The 20490-nt window shown below is 60.8% G+C and overlaps 1 protein-coding gene across 1 annotated transcript in view; it reads right to left on the bottom strand.

The window, feature by feature from the left end:
- The window catches only part of LOC134356367 (rhophilin-2-like), a 51208-nt gene that overhangs the window by 29339 nt on the left and 1379 nt on the right, over positions 1–20490 (bottom strand). The window contains exons 3-4 of the mRNA XM_063067281.1: positions 20011–20198; positions 11087–11243 (exon numbers count right to left, since the gene is read on the bottom strand). Of these exons, the coding sequence (XP_062923351.1) occupies positions 11087–11243; positions 20011–20198 (345 nt within the window). The remainder of the gene's footprint in view (positions 1–11086; positions 11244–20010; positions 20199–20490) is intronic.

The raw sequence follows: 20490 nt of genomic DNA on the forward strand, positions 1-20490 counted from the left end.
TACAGATCTGACCCACACCCTGGTGACCAACCCTCCCCACACCACAGTCACCGACCCCTATAGATCAATCCCCTCCCCACACAACAGTCATCAACCCCCCAAAAGATCAATCCCCTCCCCACACCACAGTCACCGACCCCTACAGATCAATCCCCTCCCCACACCACAGTCATCAACCCCCCAAAAGATCAATCCCCTCCCCACACCACAGTCACCGACCCCTACAGATCAATCCCCTCCCCACACCACAGTCACCGACCCCTACAGGTCTATCCCCTCCCCACACCACAGTCATCAAACCTCCTACAGATCAATCCCCTCCCCACACCACAGTCACCAACCCCCCTACAGATCAATACCCTCCCCACACCACAGGCACCGACCCCTACAGATCAATCCCCTCCCCACACGACAGTCACCGACCCCCCCCACAGATCAATCCCCTCCCCACACCACAGTCACCGACATCCCCCACAGATCAATCCCCTCCCCACACCACAGTCACCGACCCCCCCCAAAGATCAATCCCCTCCCCACACCACAGTCACCGACCCCTACAGATCAATCCCCTCCCCACACCACAGTCACCGACCCCTACAGATCAATCTCCTCCCCACACCACAGTCACTGACCCCTTCAGATCAATCCCCTCCCCACACCACAGTCACCCACCTCCCTACAGATCAATCCCCTCCCCACACCACAGGCACCGACCCCTACAGATCAATCCCCTCCCCACACCACAGGCACCGACCCCTACAGATCAATCCCCTCCCCACACCACAGTCATCAAACCCCCTACAGATCAATCCCCTCCCCACACCACAGTCACCGACCCCCCTACAGATCAATCCCCTCCCCTCACCACAGTCACCGACCCCTACAGATCAATCCCCTCCCCACACGACAGTCACCGACCCCCCCACAGATCCCCTCCCCACACCACAGTCACCGACCCCCCTACAGATCAATCCCCTCCCCACACCACAGTCATCAACCCCTACAGATCAATCCCCTCCCCACACCACAGTCACTGACCCCTACAGATCAATCCCCTCCCCACACCACAGTCACCGACCCCTATAGATCAATCCCCTCCCCACACCACAGTCATCAACCCCCCAAAAGATCAATCCCCTCCCCACACCACAGTCACCGACCCCTACAGATCAATCTCCTCCCCACACCACAGTCACTGACCCCTACAGATCACTCCACTCCCCACAGCACAGTCACCGACCCCTACAGATCAATCCCCTCCCCACACCACAGTCATGAATCCCCCTACAGATCAATCCCCTCCCCACACCACAGTCACTGACCCCTATAGATCAATCCCCTCCCCACACCACAGGCACCGACCCCTACAGATCAATCCCCTCCCCACAGGACAGTCACCGACCCCTACAGATCAATCCCCTCCCCACACCACAGTCACCGACCCCCCTACAGATCAATCCCCTCCCCACACCACAGTCACCGACCCCTACAGATCAATCCCCTCCCCACACGACAGTCACCGACCCCCCCACAGATCAATCCCCTCCCCACACCACAGTCACCGACCCCCCTACAGATCAATCCCCTCCCCACACCACAGTCATCAACCCCTACAGATCAATCCCCTCCCCACACCACAGTCACCGACCCCTACAGGTCTATCCCCTCCCCACACCACAGTCATCAAACCCCCTACAGATCAATCCCCTCCCCACACCACAGGCACCGACCCCTACAGATCAATCCCCTCCCCACACCACAGTCACCGACCCCTACAGATCAATCTCCTCCCCACACCACAGTCATCAACCCCCCAAAAGATCAATCCCCTCCCCACACCACAGTCACCGACCCCCCTACAGATCAATCCCCTCCCCACACCACAGTCATCGACCGCTACAGATCAATCTCCTCCCCACACCACAGTCACTGACCCCTACAGATCAATCCCCTCCCCACAACACAGTCATCAACCCCCCTACAGATCAATCCCCTCCCCACACCACAGGCACCGACCCCTACAGATCAATCCCCTCCCCACACCACAGTCACCGACCCCCCAACAGATCAATCCCCTCCCCACACCACAGGCACCGACCCCTACAGATCAATCCCCTCCCCACAGCACAGTCACCGACCCCTACAGATCAATCCCCTCCCCACACCACAGTCATGAACCCCCCTACAGATCAATCCCCTCCCCACACCACAGTCACTGACCCCTATAGATCAATCCCCTCCCCTCACCACAGTCACCGACCCCCCACAGATCAATCCCCTCACCACACCACAGTCACCAACCCCTATAGATCAATCCCCTCCCCACACCACAGTCATCAACCCCCCAAAAGATCAATCCCCTCCCCACACCACAGTCACCGACCCCCCCACAGATCAATCCCCTCCCCACACCACAGTCATCAACCCCTACAGATCAATCCCCTCCCCACACCACAGTCACCGACTCCCCTACAGACCAATCCCCTCCCCACACCACAGTCACCGACCCCTACAGATCAATCCCCTCCCCACACCACAGTCACTGACCCCTACAAATCAATCCCCTCCCCACACCACAGTCACCGACCCCTATAGATCAATCCCTTCCCCACACCACAGTCATCAACCCCCCAAAAGATCAATCCCCTCCCCACACCACAGTCATCAAACCCCCTACAGATCAATCCCCTCCGCACACCACAGTCACCGACCCCTACAGATCAATCTCCTCCCCACACCACAGTCACCGACCCCCCTACAGATCAATCCCCTCCCCACACCACAGGCACCGACCCATACAGATCAATCCCCTCCCCACAGCACAGTCACCGACCCCTACAGATCAATCCCCTCCCCACACCACAGTCACTGACCCCTATAGATCAATCCCCTCCCCACACCACAGTCACCGACCCCTACAGATCAATCCCCTCCCCACACCACAGTCACTGACCCCTACAGATCAATCCCCTCCCCACACCACAGTCACCCACCCCCCTACAGATCAATCCCCTCCCCACACCACAGGCACCGACCCCTACAGATCAATCCCCTCCCCACACCACAGGCACCGACCCCTACAGATCAATCCCCTCCCCACACCACAGTCATCAAACCCCCTACAGATCAATCCCCTCCCCACACCACAGTCACCGACCCCCCTACAGATCAATCCCCTCCCCTCACCACAGTCACCGACCCCTAGATCAATCCCCTCCCCACACGACAGTCACCGACCCCCACACAGATCCCCTCCCCACACCACAGTCACCGAACCCCCTGCAGATCAATCCCCTCGCCACACCACAGTCATCAACCCCTACAGATCAATCCCCTCCCCACACCACAGTCATCAACCCCCCAAAAGATCAATCCCCTCCCCACACCACAGTCCCCTACAGATCAATCTCCTCCCCACACCACAGTCACTGACCCCTACAGATCAATCCCCTCCCCACACCACAGTCACCGACCCCCCCTACAGATCAATCCCCTCCCCACACCACAGGCACCGACCCCTACAGATCAATCCCCTCCCCACACCACAGTCATGAACCCCCCTACAGATCAATCCCCTCCCCACACCACAGTCACTGACCCCTATAGATCAATCCCCTCCCCACACCACAGTCACCGACCCCTACAGATCAATCCCCTCCCCACACCACAGTCACTGACCCCTACAGATCAATCCCCTCCCCACACCACAGTCACCCACCCCCCTACAGATCAATCCCCTCCCCACACCACAGGCACCGACCCCTACAGATCAATCCCCTCCCCACACCACAGGCACCGACCCCTACAGATCAATCCCCTCCCCACACCACAGTCATCAAACCCCCTACAGATCAATCCCCTCCCCACACCACAGTCACCGACCCCCCTACAGATCAATCCCCTCCCCACACCACAGTCACCGACCCCCCTACAGATCAATCCCCTCCCCTCACCACAGTCACCGACCCCTACAGATCAATCCCCTCCCCACACAACAGTCACCGACCCCCACACAGATCCCCTCCCCACACCACAGTCACCGACCCCCCTACAGATCAATCCCCTCCCCACACCACAGTCACTGACCCCTACAGATCAATCCCCTCCCCACACCACAGGCACCGACCCCTACAGATCAATCCCCTCCCCACACCACAGTCATCAAACCCCCTACAGATCAATCCCCTCCCCACACCACAGTCACCGACCCCCCTACAGATCAATCCCCTCCCCTCACCACAGTCACCGACCCCTACAGATCAATCCCCTCCCCACACGACAGTCACCGACCCCCACACAGATCCCCTCCCCACACCACAGTCACCGACCCCCCTACAGATCAATCCCCTCCCCACACCACAGTCATCAACCCCTACAGATCAATCCCCTCCCCACACCACAGTCACTGACCCCTCCAGATCAATCCCCTCCCCACACCACAGTCATCAACCCCTATAGATCAATCCCCTCCCCACACCACAGTCATCAACCCCCCAAAAGATCAATCCCCTCCCCACACCACAGTCACCGACCCCTACAGATCAATCTCCTCCCCACACCACAGTCACTGACCCCTACAGATCAATCCCCTCCCCACACCACAGTCACCGACCCCCCTACAGATCAATCCCCTCCCCACACCACAGGCACCGACCCCTACAGATCAATCCCCTCCCCACACCACAGTCACCGACCCCTACAGATCAATCCCCTCCCCACACCACAGTCATGAATCCCTCTACAGATCAATCCCCTCCCCACACCACAGTCACTGACCCCTATAGATCAATCCCCTCCCCACACCACAGGCACCGACCCCTACAGATCAATCCCCTCCCCACAGGACAGTCACCGACCCCTACAGATCAATCCCCTCCCCACACCACAGTCACCGACCCCCCTACAGATCAATCCCCTCCCCACAACACAGTCACCGACCCCTACAGATCAATCCCCTCCCCACACGACAGTCACCGACCCCCCCACAGATCAATCCCCTCCCCACACCACAGTCACCGACCCCCCTACAGATCAATCCCCTCCCCACACCACAGTCATCAACCCCTACAGATCAATCCCCTCCCCACACCACAGTCACCGACCCCTACAGGTCTATCCCCTCCCCACACCACAGTCATCCAACCCCCGACAGATCAATCCCCTCCCCACACCACAGTCACCGACCCCTATAGATCAATCCCCTCCCCACACCAGTCATCAACCCCCCAAAAGATCAATCCCCTCCCCACACCACAGTCACCGACCCCCCTACAGATCAATCCCCTCCCCACACCACAGTCACCGACCGCTACAGATCAATCTCCTCCCCACACCACAGTCACTGACCCCTACAGATCAATCCCCTCCCCACAACACAGTCATCAACCCCCCTACAGATCAATCCCCTCCCCACACCACCGGCACCGACCCCTAAAGATATATCACCTCCCCACACAACAGTCACCGACCCCCCTACAGATCAATCCCCTCCCCACACCACAGTCACCGACCCCCCTACAGATCAATCCCCTCCCCACACCACAGGCACCGACCCCTACAGATCAATCCCCTCCCCACACCACAGTCATGAACCCCCCTACAGATCAATCCCCTCCCCACACCACAGTCACTGACCCCTATAGATCAATCCCCTCCCCACACCACAGTCACCGACCCCTATAGATCAATCCCCTCCCCACACCACAGTCACTGACCCCTGCAGATCAATCCCCTCCCCACACCACAGTCACCCACCCCCCTACAGATCAATCCCCTCCCCACACCACAGGCACCGACCCCTACAGATCAATCCCCTCCCCACACCACAGGCACCGACCCCTACAGATCAATCCCCTCCCCACACCACAGTCATCAAACCCCCTACAGATCAATCCCCTCCCCACACCACAGTCACCGACCCCCCTACAGATCAATCCCCTCCCCTCACCACAGTCACCGACCCCTACAGATCAATCCCCTCCCCACACGACAGTCACCGACCCCCACACAGATCCCCTCCCCACACCACAGTCACCGACCCCCCTACAGATCAATCCCCTCCCCACACCACAGTCACTGACCCCTACAGATCAATCCCCTCCCCACACCACAGGCACCGACCCCTACAGATCAATCCCCTCCCCACACCACAGTCATCAAACCCCCTACAGATCAATCCCCTCCCCACACCACAGTCACCGACCCCCCTACAGATCAATCCCCTCCCCTCACCACAGTCACCGACCCCTACAGATCAATCCCCTCCCCACACGACAGTCACCGACCCCCACACAGATCCCCTCCCCACACCACAGTCACCGACCCCCCTACAGATCAATCCCCTCCCCACACCACAGTCATCAACCCCTACAGATCAATCCCCTCCCCACACCACAGTCACTGACCCCTACAGATCAATCCCCTCCCCACACCACAGTCACCGACCCCTATAGATCAATCCCCTCCCCACACCACAGTCATCAACCCCCCAAAAGATCAATCCCCTCCCTACACCACAGTCACCGACCCCTACAGATCAATCTCCTCCCCACACCACAGTCACTGACCCCTACAGATCAATCCCCTCCCCACACCACAGTCACCGACCCCCCTACAGATCAATCCCCTCCCCACACCACAGGCACCGACCCCTACAGATCAATCCCCTCCCCACAGCACAGTCACCGACCCCCCCACAGATCAATCCCCTCCCCACACCACAGTCATGAATCCCTCTACAGATCAATCCCCTCCCCACACCACAGTCACTGACCCCTATAGATCAATCCCCTCCCCACACCACAGGCACCGACCCCTACAAATCAATCCCCTCCCCACAGGACAGTCACCGACCCCTACAGATCAATCCCCTCCCCACACCACAGTCACCGACCCCCCTACAGATCAATCCCCTCCCCACAACACAGTCACCGACCCCTACAGATCAATCCCCTCCCCACACGACAGTCACCGACCCCCCCACAGATCAATCCCCTCCCCACACCACAGTCACCGACCCCCCTACAGATCAATCCCCTCCCCACACCACAGGCACCGACCCCTACAAATCAATCCCCTCCCCACAGGACAGTCACCGACCCCTACAGATCAATCCCCTCCCCACACCACAGTCACCGACCCCCCTACAGATCAATCCCCTCCCCACAACACAGTCACCGACCCCTACAGATCAATCCCCTCCCCACACGACAGTCACCGACCCCCCCACAGATCAATCCCCTCCCCACACCACAGTCACCGACCCCCCTACAGATCAATCCCCTCCCCACACCACAGTCATCAACCCCTACAGATCAATCCCCTCCCCACACCACAGTCACCGACCCCTACAGGTCTATCCCCTCCCCACACCACAGTCATCAAACCCCCTACAGATCAATCCCCTCCCCACACCACAGGCACCGACCCCAACAGATCAATCCCCTCCCCACACCACAGTCACCGACCCCTACAGATCAATCCCCTCCCCACACCACAGTCACTGACCCCTACAGATCAATCCCCTCCCCACACCACAGTCACCGACCCCTATAGATCAATCCCCTCCCCACACCACAGTCATCAACCCCCCAAAAGATCAATCCCCTCCCCACACCACAGTCACCGACCCCCCTACAGATCAATCCCCTCCCCACACCACAGTCACCGACCGCTACAGATCAATCTCCTCCCCACACCACAGTCACTGACCCCTACAGATCAATCCCCTCCCCACAACACAGTCATCAACCCCCCTACAGATCAATCCCCTCCCCACACCACAGGCACCGACCCCTACAGATCAATCCCCTCCCCACACCACAGTCACCGACCCCCCTACAGATCAATCCCCTCCCCACACCACAGGCACCGACCCCTACAGATCAATCCCCTCCCCACAGCACAGTCACCGACCCCCCTACAGATCAATCCCCTCCCCACACCACAGTCACCGACCCCTACAGATCAATCCCCTCCCCACACCACAGTCATGAACCCCCCTACAGATCAATCCCCTCCCCACACCACAGTCACTGACCCCTATAGATCAATCCCCTCCCCTCACCACAGTCACCGACCCCCCACAGATCAATCCCCTCCCCACACCACAGTCACCGACCCCTATAGATCAATCCCCTCCCCACACCACAGTCATCAACCCCCCAAAAGATCAATCCCCTCCCCACACCACAGTCACCGACCCCCCCACAGATCAATCCCCTCCCCACACCACAGTCATCAACCCCTACAGATCAATCCCCTCCCCACACCACAGTCACCGACCCCCCTACAGATCAATCCCCTCCCCACACCACAGTCATCAACCCCTACAGATCAATCCCCTCCCCACACCACAGTCACCGACCCCTACAGATCAATCCCCTCCCCACACCACAGTCACTGACCCCTACAGATCAATCCCCTCCCCACACCACAGTCACCGACCCCTATAGATCAATCCCTTCCCCACACCACAGTCATCAACCCCCCAAAAGATCAATCCCCTCCCCACACCACAGTCACCGACCCCTACAGATCAATCCCCTCCCCACACCACAGTCATCAAACCCCCTACAGATCAATCCCCTCCCCACAGCACAGTCACCGACCCCTACAGATCAATCCCCTCCCCACACCACAGTCACCGACCCCCCTACAGATCAATCCCCTCCCCACAACACAGTCACCGACCCCTACAGATCGATCCCCTCCCCACACCACAGTCACCGACCCCTACAGATCAATCCCCTCCCCACACCACAGTCACCGACCCCCCCTACAGATCAATCCCCTCCCCACACCACAGTCATCAACCCCCCAAAAGATCAATCCCCTCCCCACACCACAGGCACCGACCCCTACAGATCAATCCCCTCCCCACAGCACAGTCACCGACCCCTACAGATCAATCCCCTCCCCACACCACAGTCATGAACCCCCCTACAGATCAATCCCCTCCCCACACCACAGTCACTGACCCCTATAGATCAATCCCCTCCCCTCACCACAGTCACCGACCCCCCACAGATCCCCTCCCCACACCACAGTCACCGACCCCTATAGATCAATCCCCTCCCCACACCACAGTCATCAACCCCCCAAAAGATCAATCCCCTCCCCACACCACAGTCACCGACCCCCCCACAGATCAATCCCCTCCCCACACCACAGTCACCGACCCCTACAGATCAATCCCCTCCCCACACCACAGTCACCGACCCCTACAGATCAATCCCCTCCCCACACCACAGTCACCGACCCCTACAGATCAATCCCCTCCCCACACCACAGTCACCGACCCCTACAGATCAATCCCCTCCCCACACCACAGTCACCGACCCCCCCCCACAGATCAATCCCCTCCCCACACCACAGTCATCAACCCCCCAAAAGATCAATCCCCTCCCCACACCACAGTCATCAAACCCCCTACAGATCAATCCCCTCCCCACACGACAGTCACCGACCCCCCTACAGATCAATCCCCTCCCCACACCACAGTCACCGACCCCTACAGATCAATCTCCTCCCCACACCACAGTCACCGACCCCTATAGATCAATCCCCTCCCCACACCACAGTCCTGAACCCCCCTACAGATCAATACCCTCCCCACACCATAGTCACCGACCCCTACAGATCAATCCCCTCCCCACACCACAGTCACCGACCCCCCTACAGATCAATCCCCTCCCCACACCACAGGCACCGACCCCTACAGATCAATCCCCTCCCCACAGCACAGTCACCGACCCCTACAGATCAATCCCCTCCCCACACCACAGGCACCGACCCCTACAGATCAATCCCCTCCCCACAGCACAGTCACCGACCCCTACAGATCAATCCCCTCTCCACACCACAGTCATGAACCCCCCTACAGATCAATCCCCTCCCCACACCACAGTCACTGACCCCTATAGATTAATCCCCTCCCCTCACCACAGTCACCGACCCCCCTACAGATCAATCCCCTCCCCACACCACAGTCACCGACCCCTATAGATCAATCCCCTCCCCACACCACAGTCATCAACCCCCCAAAAGATCAATCCCCTCCCCACACCACAGTCACCGACCCCCCCACAGATCAATCCCCTCCCCACACCACAGTCACCGACCCCCCCCAAAGATCAATCCCCTCCCCACACCACAGTCACCGACCCCTACAGATCAATCCCCTCCCCACACCACAGTCATCAAACCCCCTACAGATCAATCCCCTCCCCACACCACAGTCACCGACCCCTACAGATCAATCTCCTCCCCACACCACAGACATCGACCCCCCTACAGATCAATCCCCTCCCCACACCACAGTCACTGACCCCTATAGATCAATCCCCTCCCCACATCACAGTCATCAAACCCCCCACAGATCAATCCCCTCCCCACACCACAGTCACCGACCCCCCCCACAGATCAATCCCCTCCCCACACCACAGTCACCGACCCCTACAGATCAATCCCCTCCCCACACCACAGTCATCAAACCCCCTACAGATCAATCCCCTCCCCACACCACAGTCACCGACCCCTACAGATCAATCTCCTCCCCACACCACAGTCACCGACCCCTATAGATCAATCCCCTCCCCACACCACAGTCACCGACCCCCCTACAGATCAATCCCCTCCCCACACCACAGGCACCGACCCCTACAGATCAATCCCTTCCCCACATCACAGTCATCAAACCCCCTACAGATCAATCCCCTCCCCACACTACAGTCACCGACTCCTACAGATCAATCCCCTCCCCACACCACAGACATCGACCCCCCTACAGATCAATCCCCTCCCCACACCACAGTCACTGACCCCTATAGATCAATCCCCTCCCCACATCACAGTCATCAAACCCCCTACAGATCAATCCCCTCCCCACACTACAGTCACCGACTCCTACAGATCAATCCCCTCCCCACACCACAGACATCGACCCCCCTACAGATCTGACCCGTTCACCCTGGTGACCGACCCAATACATCATCAGCCTTTCCTCAATGCTGGCATACTGTTGCCATGAAGACACCCCTCCCCAAGGTGGGCAACCCCTCCCCGTGATCATGGCCCTCGTACTCACGCTGATGGTCCAGTAATGCGATGGAGACGAGGTAATGTGCCAGTGCGCGGTAGTGCTGCAGTTTCACCTGCACCGTGTGGCACCAGGCCGCAGGGACGTGCTCTGCCACTGGAGACTGGCGGACACACTGGTTCACCAGCGTGTACGAGTCCGACAACTGCAGCCCAGAAACTGAGGTCAGTGCAACTGCAGAGATCCCTCACCCTCCCCCCTCACACCATGGGATCCTTCACCCCTCACACTGGTGTTCCCTCATCCCCCCACCCCAGAGATCCCCCATCCCCACCCAGAGATCCCTCATCCCTCACCCCACCCCAGAGATCCCTCACACCAGGGATCCTTCACCCCTCACACTGGTGTTCCCTCACCCCCACCCCAGAGATCCCCCATCCCCCACCCCCACCCAGAGATCCCTCATCCCTCACCCCCACTCCAGAGATCCCTCATCTCTCACCCCCACCCAGAGATCCCTCATTCCTCACCCCCACCCAGAGATCCCTCATCCCTCCCCCCTCACACCAGGGATCGTTCACCCCTCACACTGGTGTTCCCTCATCCCCCCACCCCAGAGATCCCTCACCCTCCCCCCTCACACCAGGGATCCTTCACCCCTCACAATGGTGTTCCCTCATCCCCCCAACCCAGAGATCCCCCATACCCCACCCCCACCCAGAGATCCCTCATCCCTCACCCCCACTCCAGAGATCCCTCAACCCTCACCCCCACCCAGAGATCCCTCATCCCTCACCCCCACCCCAGAGATCCCTCCCCCTCCCCCCTCACACCAGGGATCCTTCACCCCTCACACTGGTGTTCCCTCATCCCCCCACCCCAGAGATCCCCCATCCCCCACCCCACCCAGAGATCCCTCATCCCTCACCCCCACCCAGAGATCGCTCATCCCACACCCCACCCCAGAGATCCCTCATCTCTCACCCCACCCCAGAGATCCCCCATCCTCCCACCCCAGAGATCCCTCACCCCACCCCAGAGATCCCCCATCCTCCCACCCCAGAGATCCCTCATCCCTCACCCCCACCCCAGAGATACCTCACCCCCACCCCCGAGATCCCTCATCCCCACCCCAGAGATCTCTCACCCCAGAGATCCCCCATCCCCCACCCCACCCAGAGATCCCTCATCCCTCACCCCCACTCAGAGATCGCTCATCCCACACCCCACCCCAGAGATCCCTCATCTCTCACCCCACCCCAGAGATCCCCCATCCTCCCACCCCAGAGATCCCTCACCCCACCCCAGAGATCCCCCATCCTCCCACCCCAGAGATCCCTCATCCCTCACCCCACCCCAGAGATACCTCACCCCCACCCCCGAGATCCCTCATCCCCACCCCAGAGATCCCTCATCCCTCACCCCCACCCAGAGATCCCTCATCTCTCACCTCCACCCCAGAGATCCCTCATCCCCACCCGAGATCTCTCATCCCTCACCCCCACCCCAGAGATCCCTCATCCCCACCCAGAGATCCCTTATCTCTCACCCCCACCCCAAAGATCCCTCATCCCTCACCCCCACCCCAGAGATTCCCCATCCTTCCACCCCAGAGATCTCTCTTCCCTCACCCCAGAGATCCCTCATCCCCACCCCAGAGATCTCACATCCCTCATCCCCACCCCAGAGATCCCTCATCTCTCACCCCCACCCCAGAGATCCCTCATCCCTCACCCCCACCCCAGAGATCCCCCATCCTCCCACCCCAGAGATCCCTCATCCCTCACCACCACCCCAGAGATCCTTCATCCCTCACCCCAGAGATACCTCACCCCCACCCCCGAGATCCCCCAACCCCCACCCCCGAGATCCCTCATCCCTCACCCCCACCCCAGAGATCCCTCAACTCTCACCCCCCACCCCAGAGATCCCTCATCCCTCACCCCAGAGATCCCTCATCCCCACCCCAGAGATCTCTCACCCCAGAGATCCCTCATCCCTCACCCCCACCCCAGAGATCCCTCATCTCTCACCCCCACCCCAAAGATCCCTCATCCCTCTTCCCCACCCCAGAGATCCCCATCCTTCCACCCCAGAGATCCCTCATCCCTCACCCCAGAGATCCCTCCTCCCCACCCCAGAGATCTCACATCCCTCATCCCCACCCCAGAGATCCCTCATCTCTCACCCCCACCCCAGAGATCCCTCAACTCTCACCCTCCACCCCAGAGATCCCTCATCCCTCACCCCAGAGATCCCTCATCCCCACCCCAGAGATCTCTCATCCCTCACCCCCACCCCAGAGATCCCTCATCCCTCATCCCTCACCCCCCCACCCGAGATCCCTCATCTCTCACCCTCACCCCAGAGGTCCCTCATCCGTCACCCCCACCCCAGTGATCCCTCATCCCTCACCCCCACCCGAGAGATCCCTCACACCCGGGGCCTGGCTGACACACTGGTTCACCAGCGTGTACAAGTGTGACAATTGCGGCAGGAACCGGGGTCAGAGCAACTGCAGAAATCTCTCACCCCTCACCCCCACCCCAGAGATCCCGCACACCTCACACCCACCCAGAGATCCCCCATCCCCCCACCCCAGAGATCCCTCATCCCTCACCCCCACCCAGAGATCCCCCATCCCCCCGCAGAGATCTCTCATCCCTCACCCCCACCCCAGAGATCCTCATCCCTCACCCCAGAGATCCCCCATCCCCCCAGCCCAGAGGTCCCTCATCCCTCACCCCCACCCCATAGATCCCTCAACTCTGACCCCCCACCCCAGAGATCCCTCATCCCTCACCCCGGATATCCCTCATCCCCACCCCAGAGATCCTTCATCCCTCACCCCCCACCCAAGATCCCTCATCCCTCACCCCCACCCCAGAGATCTCTCACCTCTCACCCCCACCTAAGAGATCCCCCATCCCTCCACACCAGAGATCCCTCATCCCTCACCCCCACCCCAGAGATCCCTCAGCTCTCATCCCCCACCCCAGAGATCCCTCACACCCGGGGCCTGGCTGACACACTGGTTCACCAGCGTGTACAAGTGTGACAATTGTGGCAGGAACCGGGGTCAGAGCAACTGCAGAAATCTCTCACCCCTCACCCCCACCCCAGAGATCCCTCACCCCTCACACCCACCCAGAGATCCCCCATCCCCCCACCCCAGAGATCCCTCACCCCCACCCCAGAGATCCCCCATCCCCCCACCCCAGAGATCCCTCATCCCTCACCCCCACCCCAGAGATCCCTCATCCCCACCCGAGATCTTTCACCCCAGAGATCCCTCATCCCTCACCCCCACCCAGAGATCCCTCATCTCTCACCCCACCCTAAAGATCCCTCATCCCTCACCCCCACCCCAGAGATCCCTCATCCCCACCCCAGAGATCTCTCATCCCTCACCCCCACCCCAGAGATCCCTCACACCCGGGGCCTGGCTGACACACTGGTTCACCAGCGTGTACAAGTGTGACAATTGTGGCAGGAACCGGGGTCAGGGCAACTGCAGAAATCTCTCACCCCTCACCCCCACCCCAGAGATCCCGCACCCCTCACACCCACCCAGAGATCCCCCATCCCCCCACCCCAGAGATCCCTCACCCCCACCCAGAGATCCCTCATCTCTCACCCCCACCCCAGAGATCCCCCATCCCTCCACCCCAGAGATCCCTCATCCCTCACCCCAGAGATCCCTCATCCCTCACCCCCACCCGAGATCCCCCATCCCCCACCCTAGAGATCCCTCATCCCTCACCCCCACCCCAGAGATCCCTCATCCCTCACCCCCACCCCAGAGATCCCTCCTCCCCACCCCAGAGATCTCACATCCCTCATCCCCACCCCAGAGATCCCTCATCTCTCACCCCCACCCGAGATCCCTCAACTCTCACCCTCCACCCCAGAGATCCCTCATCCCTCACCCCAGAGATCCCTCATCCCCACCCCAGAGATCTCTCATCCCTCACCCCCACCCCAGAGATCCCTCATCCCTCACCCCCCCACCCGAGATCCCTCATCTCTCACCCTCACCCCAGAGGTCCCTCATCCGTCACCCCCACCCCAGTGATCCCTCATCCCTCACCCCCACCCGAGAGATCCCTCACACCCGGGGCCTGGCTGTCACACTGGTTCACCAGCGTGTACAAGTGTGACAATTGCGGCAGGAACCGGGGTCAGAGCAACTGCAGAAATCTCTCACCCCTCACCCCCACCCCAGAGATCCCTCACCCCTCACACCCACCCAGAGATCCCCCATCCCCCCACCCCAGAGATCCCTCACCCCCACCCCAGAGATCCCCCAACCCCCACCCCAGAGATCCCTCATCCCTCACCCCCACCCCAGAGATCCCTCAGCTCTCATCCCCCACCCGAGAGATCCCTCACACCCGGGGCCTGGCTGACACACTGGTTCACCAGCGTGTACAAGTGTGACAATTGCGGCAGGAACCGGGGTCAGAGCAACTGCAGAAATCTCTCACCCCTCACCCCCACCCCAGAGATCCCGCACACCTCACACCCAACCAGAGATCCCCCATCCCCCCACCCCAGAGATCCCTCATCCCTCACCCCCACCCAGAGATCCCCCATCCCCCCGCAGAGATCTCTCATCCCTCACCCCCACCCCAGAGATCCTCATCCCTCACCCCAGAGATCCCCCATCCCCCCAGCCCAGAGGTCCCTCATCCCTCACCCCCACCCCATAGATCCCTCAACTCTGACCCCCCACCCAAGATCCCTCATCCCTCACCCCCACCCCAGAGATCTCTCACCTCTCACCCCCACCTAAGAGATCCCCCATCCCTCCACCCCAGAGATCCCTCATCCCTCACCCCCACCCCAGAGATCCCTCAGCTCTCATCCCCCACCCCAGAGATCCCTCACACCCGGGGCCTGGCTGACACACTGGTTCACCAGCGTGTACAAGTGTGACAATTGTGGCAGGAACCGGGGTCAGAGCAACTGCAGAAATCTCTCACCCCTCACCCCCACCCCAGAGATCCCTCACCCCTCACACCCACCCAGAGATCCCCCATCCCCCCACCCCAGAGATCCCTCACCCCCACCCCAGAGATCCCCCAACCCCCACCCCAGAGATCCCTCATCCCTCACCCCCACCCCAGAGATCCCTCAACTCTCACCCCCCACCCCAGAGATCCCTCATCCCCACCCGAGATCTTTCACCCCAGAGATCCCTCATCCCTCACCCCCACCCCAGAGATCCCTCATCCCCACCCCAGAGATCTCTCATCCCTCACCCCCACCCCAGAGATCCCTCACACCCGGGACCTGGCTGACACACTGGTTCACCAGCGTGTACAAGTGTGACAATTGTGGCAGGAACCGGGGTCAGGGCAACTGCAGAAATCTCTCACCCCTCACCCCCACCCCAGAGATCCCGCACCCCTCACACCCACCCAGAGATCCCCCATCCCCCCACCCCAGAGATCCCTCATCCCCCACCCTAGAGATCCCTCATCCCTCACCCCCACCCAGAGATCCCTCATCTCTCACCCCCACCCCAGAGATCCCCCATCCCTCCACCCCAGAGATCCCTCATCCCTCACCCCAGAGATCCCTCATCCCTCACCCCCACCCGAGATCCCCCATCCCCCACCCTAGAGATCCCTCATCCCTCACCCCCACCCCAGAGATCCCTCATCCCTCACCCCCACCCCAGAGATCCCCCATCCCCCACCCCAGAGATCCCTCATCCCTCACCCCAGAGATCTCTCATTCCTCACCTCCACCCAGAGATCCCCATCCCTCCCAGAGATTCCTCATCCCTCACACCAGAGATCCCTCATTCCTCACCACCACCCCAGAGATCCCTCATCTCTCACCCCCACCCCAGAGATCCCCCATCCCCCCACCCCAGAGATCCTTCATCCCTCACCCCCACTCCAGAGATCCCTTCTCACCCCCACCCCCAGAGATCCCTCACCCCAGAGATCCCTCATCCCCACCCCAGAGATCTCTCATCCCTCACCCCAGAGATCCCTCATCCCTCACCCCCCACCCGAAATCCCTCATCTCTCACCCCCACCCCAGAGTTCCCTCATCCCTCACCCCCACCCCAGAGATCTCTCACCTCTCACCCCCATCCCAGAGATCCCCCATCCCTCCACCCCAGAGATCCCTCATCCCAGAGATCCCTCATCACTCACCCCACCCCAGAGATCCCCCATCCCTCACCCCAGAGATCCCTTATCCCTCACCCACCCCATAGATTCCTCATCCCTCACCCCCACCCGAGATCCCCCATCCCCCCACCCCAGAGATCCCTCATCCCTCACCCCCACCCCAGAGATCCCTCATCCCCACCCCAGAGATCTCTCATCCCTCACCCCCACCCCAGAGATCCCTCACACCCGGGGCCTGGCTGACACACTGGTTCACCAGCGTGTACAAGTGTGACAATTGTGGCAGGAACCGGGGTCAGGGCAACTGCAGAAATCTCTCACCCCTCACCCCCACCCCAGAGATCCCGCACCCCTCACACCCACCCAGAGATCCCCCATCCCCCCACCCCAGAGATCCCTCACCCCCACCCCAGAGATCCCCCATCCCCCCACCCCAGAGATCCCTCACCCCCACCCAGAGATCCCTCATCTCTCACCCCCACCCCAGAGATCCCCCATCCCTCCACCCCAGAGATCCCTCATCCCTCACCCCCACCCGAGATCCCCCATCCCCCACCCTAGAGATCCCTCATCCCTCACCCCCACCCCAGAGATCCCTCATCCCTCACCCCCACCCCAGAGATCCCCCATCCCCCACCCCAGAGATCCCTCATCCCTCACCCCAGAGATCTCTCATTCCTCACCTCCACCCAGAGATCCCCCATCCCTCCCAGAGATTCCTCATCCCTCACACCAGAGATCCCTCATTCCTCACCACCACCCCAGAGATCCCTCATCTCTCACCCCCACCCCAGAGATCCTTCATCCCTCACCCCCACTCCAGAGATCCCTTCTCACCCCCCACCCCGAGATCCCTCATCCCTCACCCCAGAGATCCCTCATCCCCACCCCAGAGATCTCTCATCCCTCACCCCCACCCGAGATCCCCCATCCCCCACCCTAGAGATCCCTCATCCCTCACCCCAGAGATCTCTCATTCCTCACCTCCACCCAGAGATCCCCCATCCCTCCCAGAGATTCCTCATCCCTCACACCAGAGATCCCTCATTCCTCACCACCACCCCAGAGATCCCTCATCTCTCACCCCCACCCCAGAGATCCCCCATCCCCCCACCCCAGAGATCCTTCATCCCTCACCCCCACTCCAGAGATCCCTTCTCACCCCCACCCCCAGAGATCCCTCATCCCTCACCCCAGAGATCCCTCATCCACACCCCCACCCCAGAGATCCCTCATCCCTCACCCCCCACCCGAAATCCCTCATCTCTCACCCCCACCCCAGAGTTCCCTCATCCCTCACCCCCACCCCAGAGATCTCTCACCTCTCACCCCCACCCCAGAGATCCCCCATCCCAGAGATCCCTCATCCCTCACCCCCACCCCAGAGATCCCTCATCCCTCACCCCCACCCCAGAGATCCCTCATCCCTCACCCCCCACCCGAAATCCCTCATCTCTCACCCCCACCCCAGAGTTCCCTCATCCCTCACCCCCACCCAGAGATCTCTCACCTCTCACCCCCATCCCAGAGATCCCCCATCCCTCCACCCCAGAGATCCCTCATCACTCACCCCCACCCCAGAGATTCCTCAACCCTCACCCCCACCCCAGAGATCCCTCATCCCTCACCCCCACCCCAGAAATCCCTCATCTCTCACCCCCACCCCAGAGATCCCTCATCCCTCACCCCCACCCCAGAGATCCCTCATCCCTCACCCCCACCCCAGAGATCCCCCATCCCCCCACCCCAGAGATCCCTCATCCCTCACCCCCACCCCAGAGATCCCTCAACTCTCACCCCCACCCCAGAGATCCCTCATCCCTCACCCCCACCCGAAATCCCTCATCTCTCACCTCACCCCAGAGATCCCCCATCCCTCCACCCCAGAGATCCCTCATCACTCACCCCCACCCCAGAGATCCCTCAACTCTCACTCCCACCCCAGAGATCCCTCATCCCTCACCCCAGAGATCCCTTATCCCTCACCCACCCCATAGATTCCTCATCCCTCACCCCCACCCCAGAGATCCCCCATCCCCCCACCCCAGAGATCCCTCATCCCTCACCCCCACCCCAGAGATCCCCCATCCCCCCACCCCAGCGATCCCTCATCCCTCACCCCCACCCCAGAGATCTCTAATCCCTCACCCTCACCCCAGAGATCCCTCATCCCTCACCCCCACCCGAGATCCCTCATCTCTCACCCCCACCCCAGAGATCCCTCATCTCTAACTCCCCACCCGAGATCCCCCATCCCTCACCCCACCCCAGAGATCCCTCATCCCACACCCCCACCCCAGAGGTCCCACATCCCTCACCCCCACCCCAGAGATCCCTCAACTCTCATCCCCCACCCCAGAGATCCCTCATCCCTCACCCCAGAGATCCTTCACCCCCACCAGAGATCCCTCATCCCTCACCCTCACCCCAGAGATCTCTCATCCCCACCCCTGAGATTCCTCATCCCTCACCCTATCCCAGAGATCCCTCATCCCTCACCCCCACCCGAGATCCCTCACCCTTCACTCCCAGCCCACAGATCACTCATCCCTCACCCCAGAGATCCCTCATCCCTCACCCCAGAGATTCCTCACCCCACCCCAGAGATCCCTCATGCCCGGGCCTGGCTGACGGATTGGTCTGACAACTGTGGCTGAGGGACTGGAGTCAGAGCGACTGCAGAGGACCCTCAGTCCCGGACGCCCCTCACTTCAACCTGCAGATCCCTCACCCTCAGAGATCCTTCACCACCACATCCCACACCTATGGCATCCCCTCCCCCGTGACCCAGCCTCTGTACGCCGCTCCCTGCCGGTGACTCACCGCCGCCGCGTCCTGAGCCAACCGCAGCAGGGTGTCAAAGCGGTTGGCAGTGCCGGGCAGTAGCGCCTCCTCGAAGGCACATTCCTCAGCCTGGGTCTGCATCAGGCGCACCAGCAGCTTCAGCATGACTGGGCTGAGGTCGAAGCTCGGCGTGTGGGGGTACGTCTCCTGCAGCAGCTGCAGCACTCCTGTAACGGCACAGCATGTCACTCGCAGCTTTGACGAGGGGGAGTTGAGATGGGGGGGGGTCAGGACATGGTGTTGGGAGGGGGTGTGTGTATCTCAGTACTCCTAGGTGAGGAGTTATATGTACTGCGATGTACACCTTGGTCCAGAGGAAAGGTGTTTCATTTGCTGGTATACATGTGTACAGTCAAACCACAATAAACTGAACTTCAGCTTGGGTGAGAGTGAGGTCATGGGGGTGGGGAGATTTTGACCTGCCCAACTGTTCCCCCCCACCGACTTGCAATGGGACCC

Source organism: Mobula hypostoma, chromosome 14 (genome assembly GCF_963921235.1).
Source record: "Mobula hypostoma chromosome 14, sMobHyp1.1, whole genome shotgun sequence".
In the NCBI taxonomy this organism is placed as follows: domain Eukaryota; kingdom Metazoa; phylum Chordata; class Chondrichthyes; order Myliobatiformes; family Myliobatidae; genus Mobula; species Mobula hypostoma.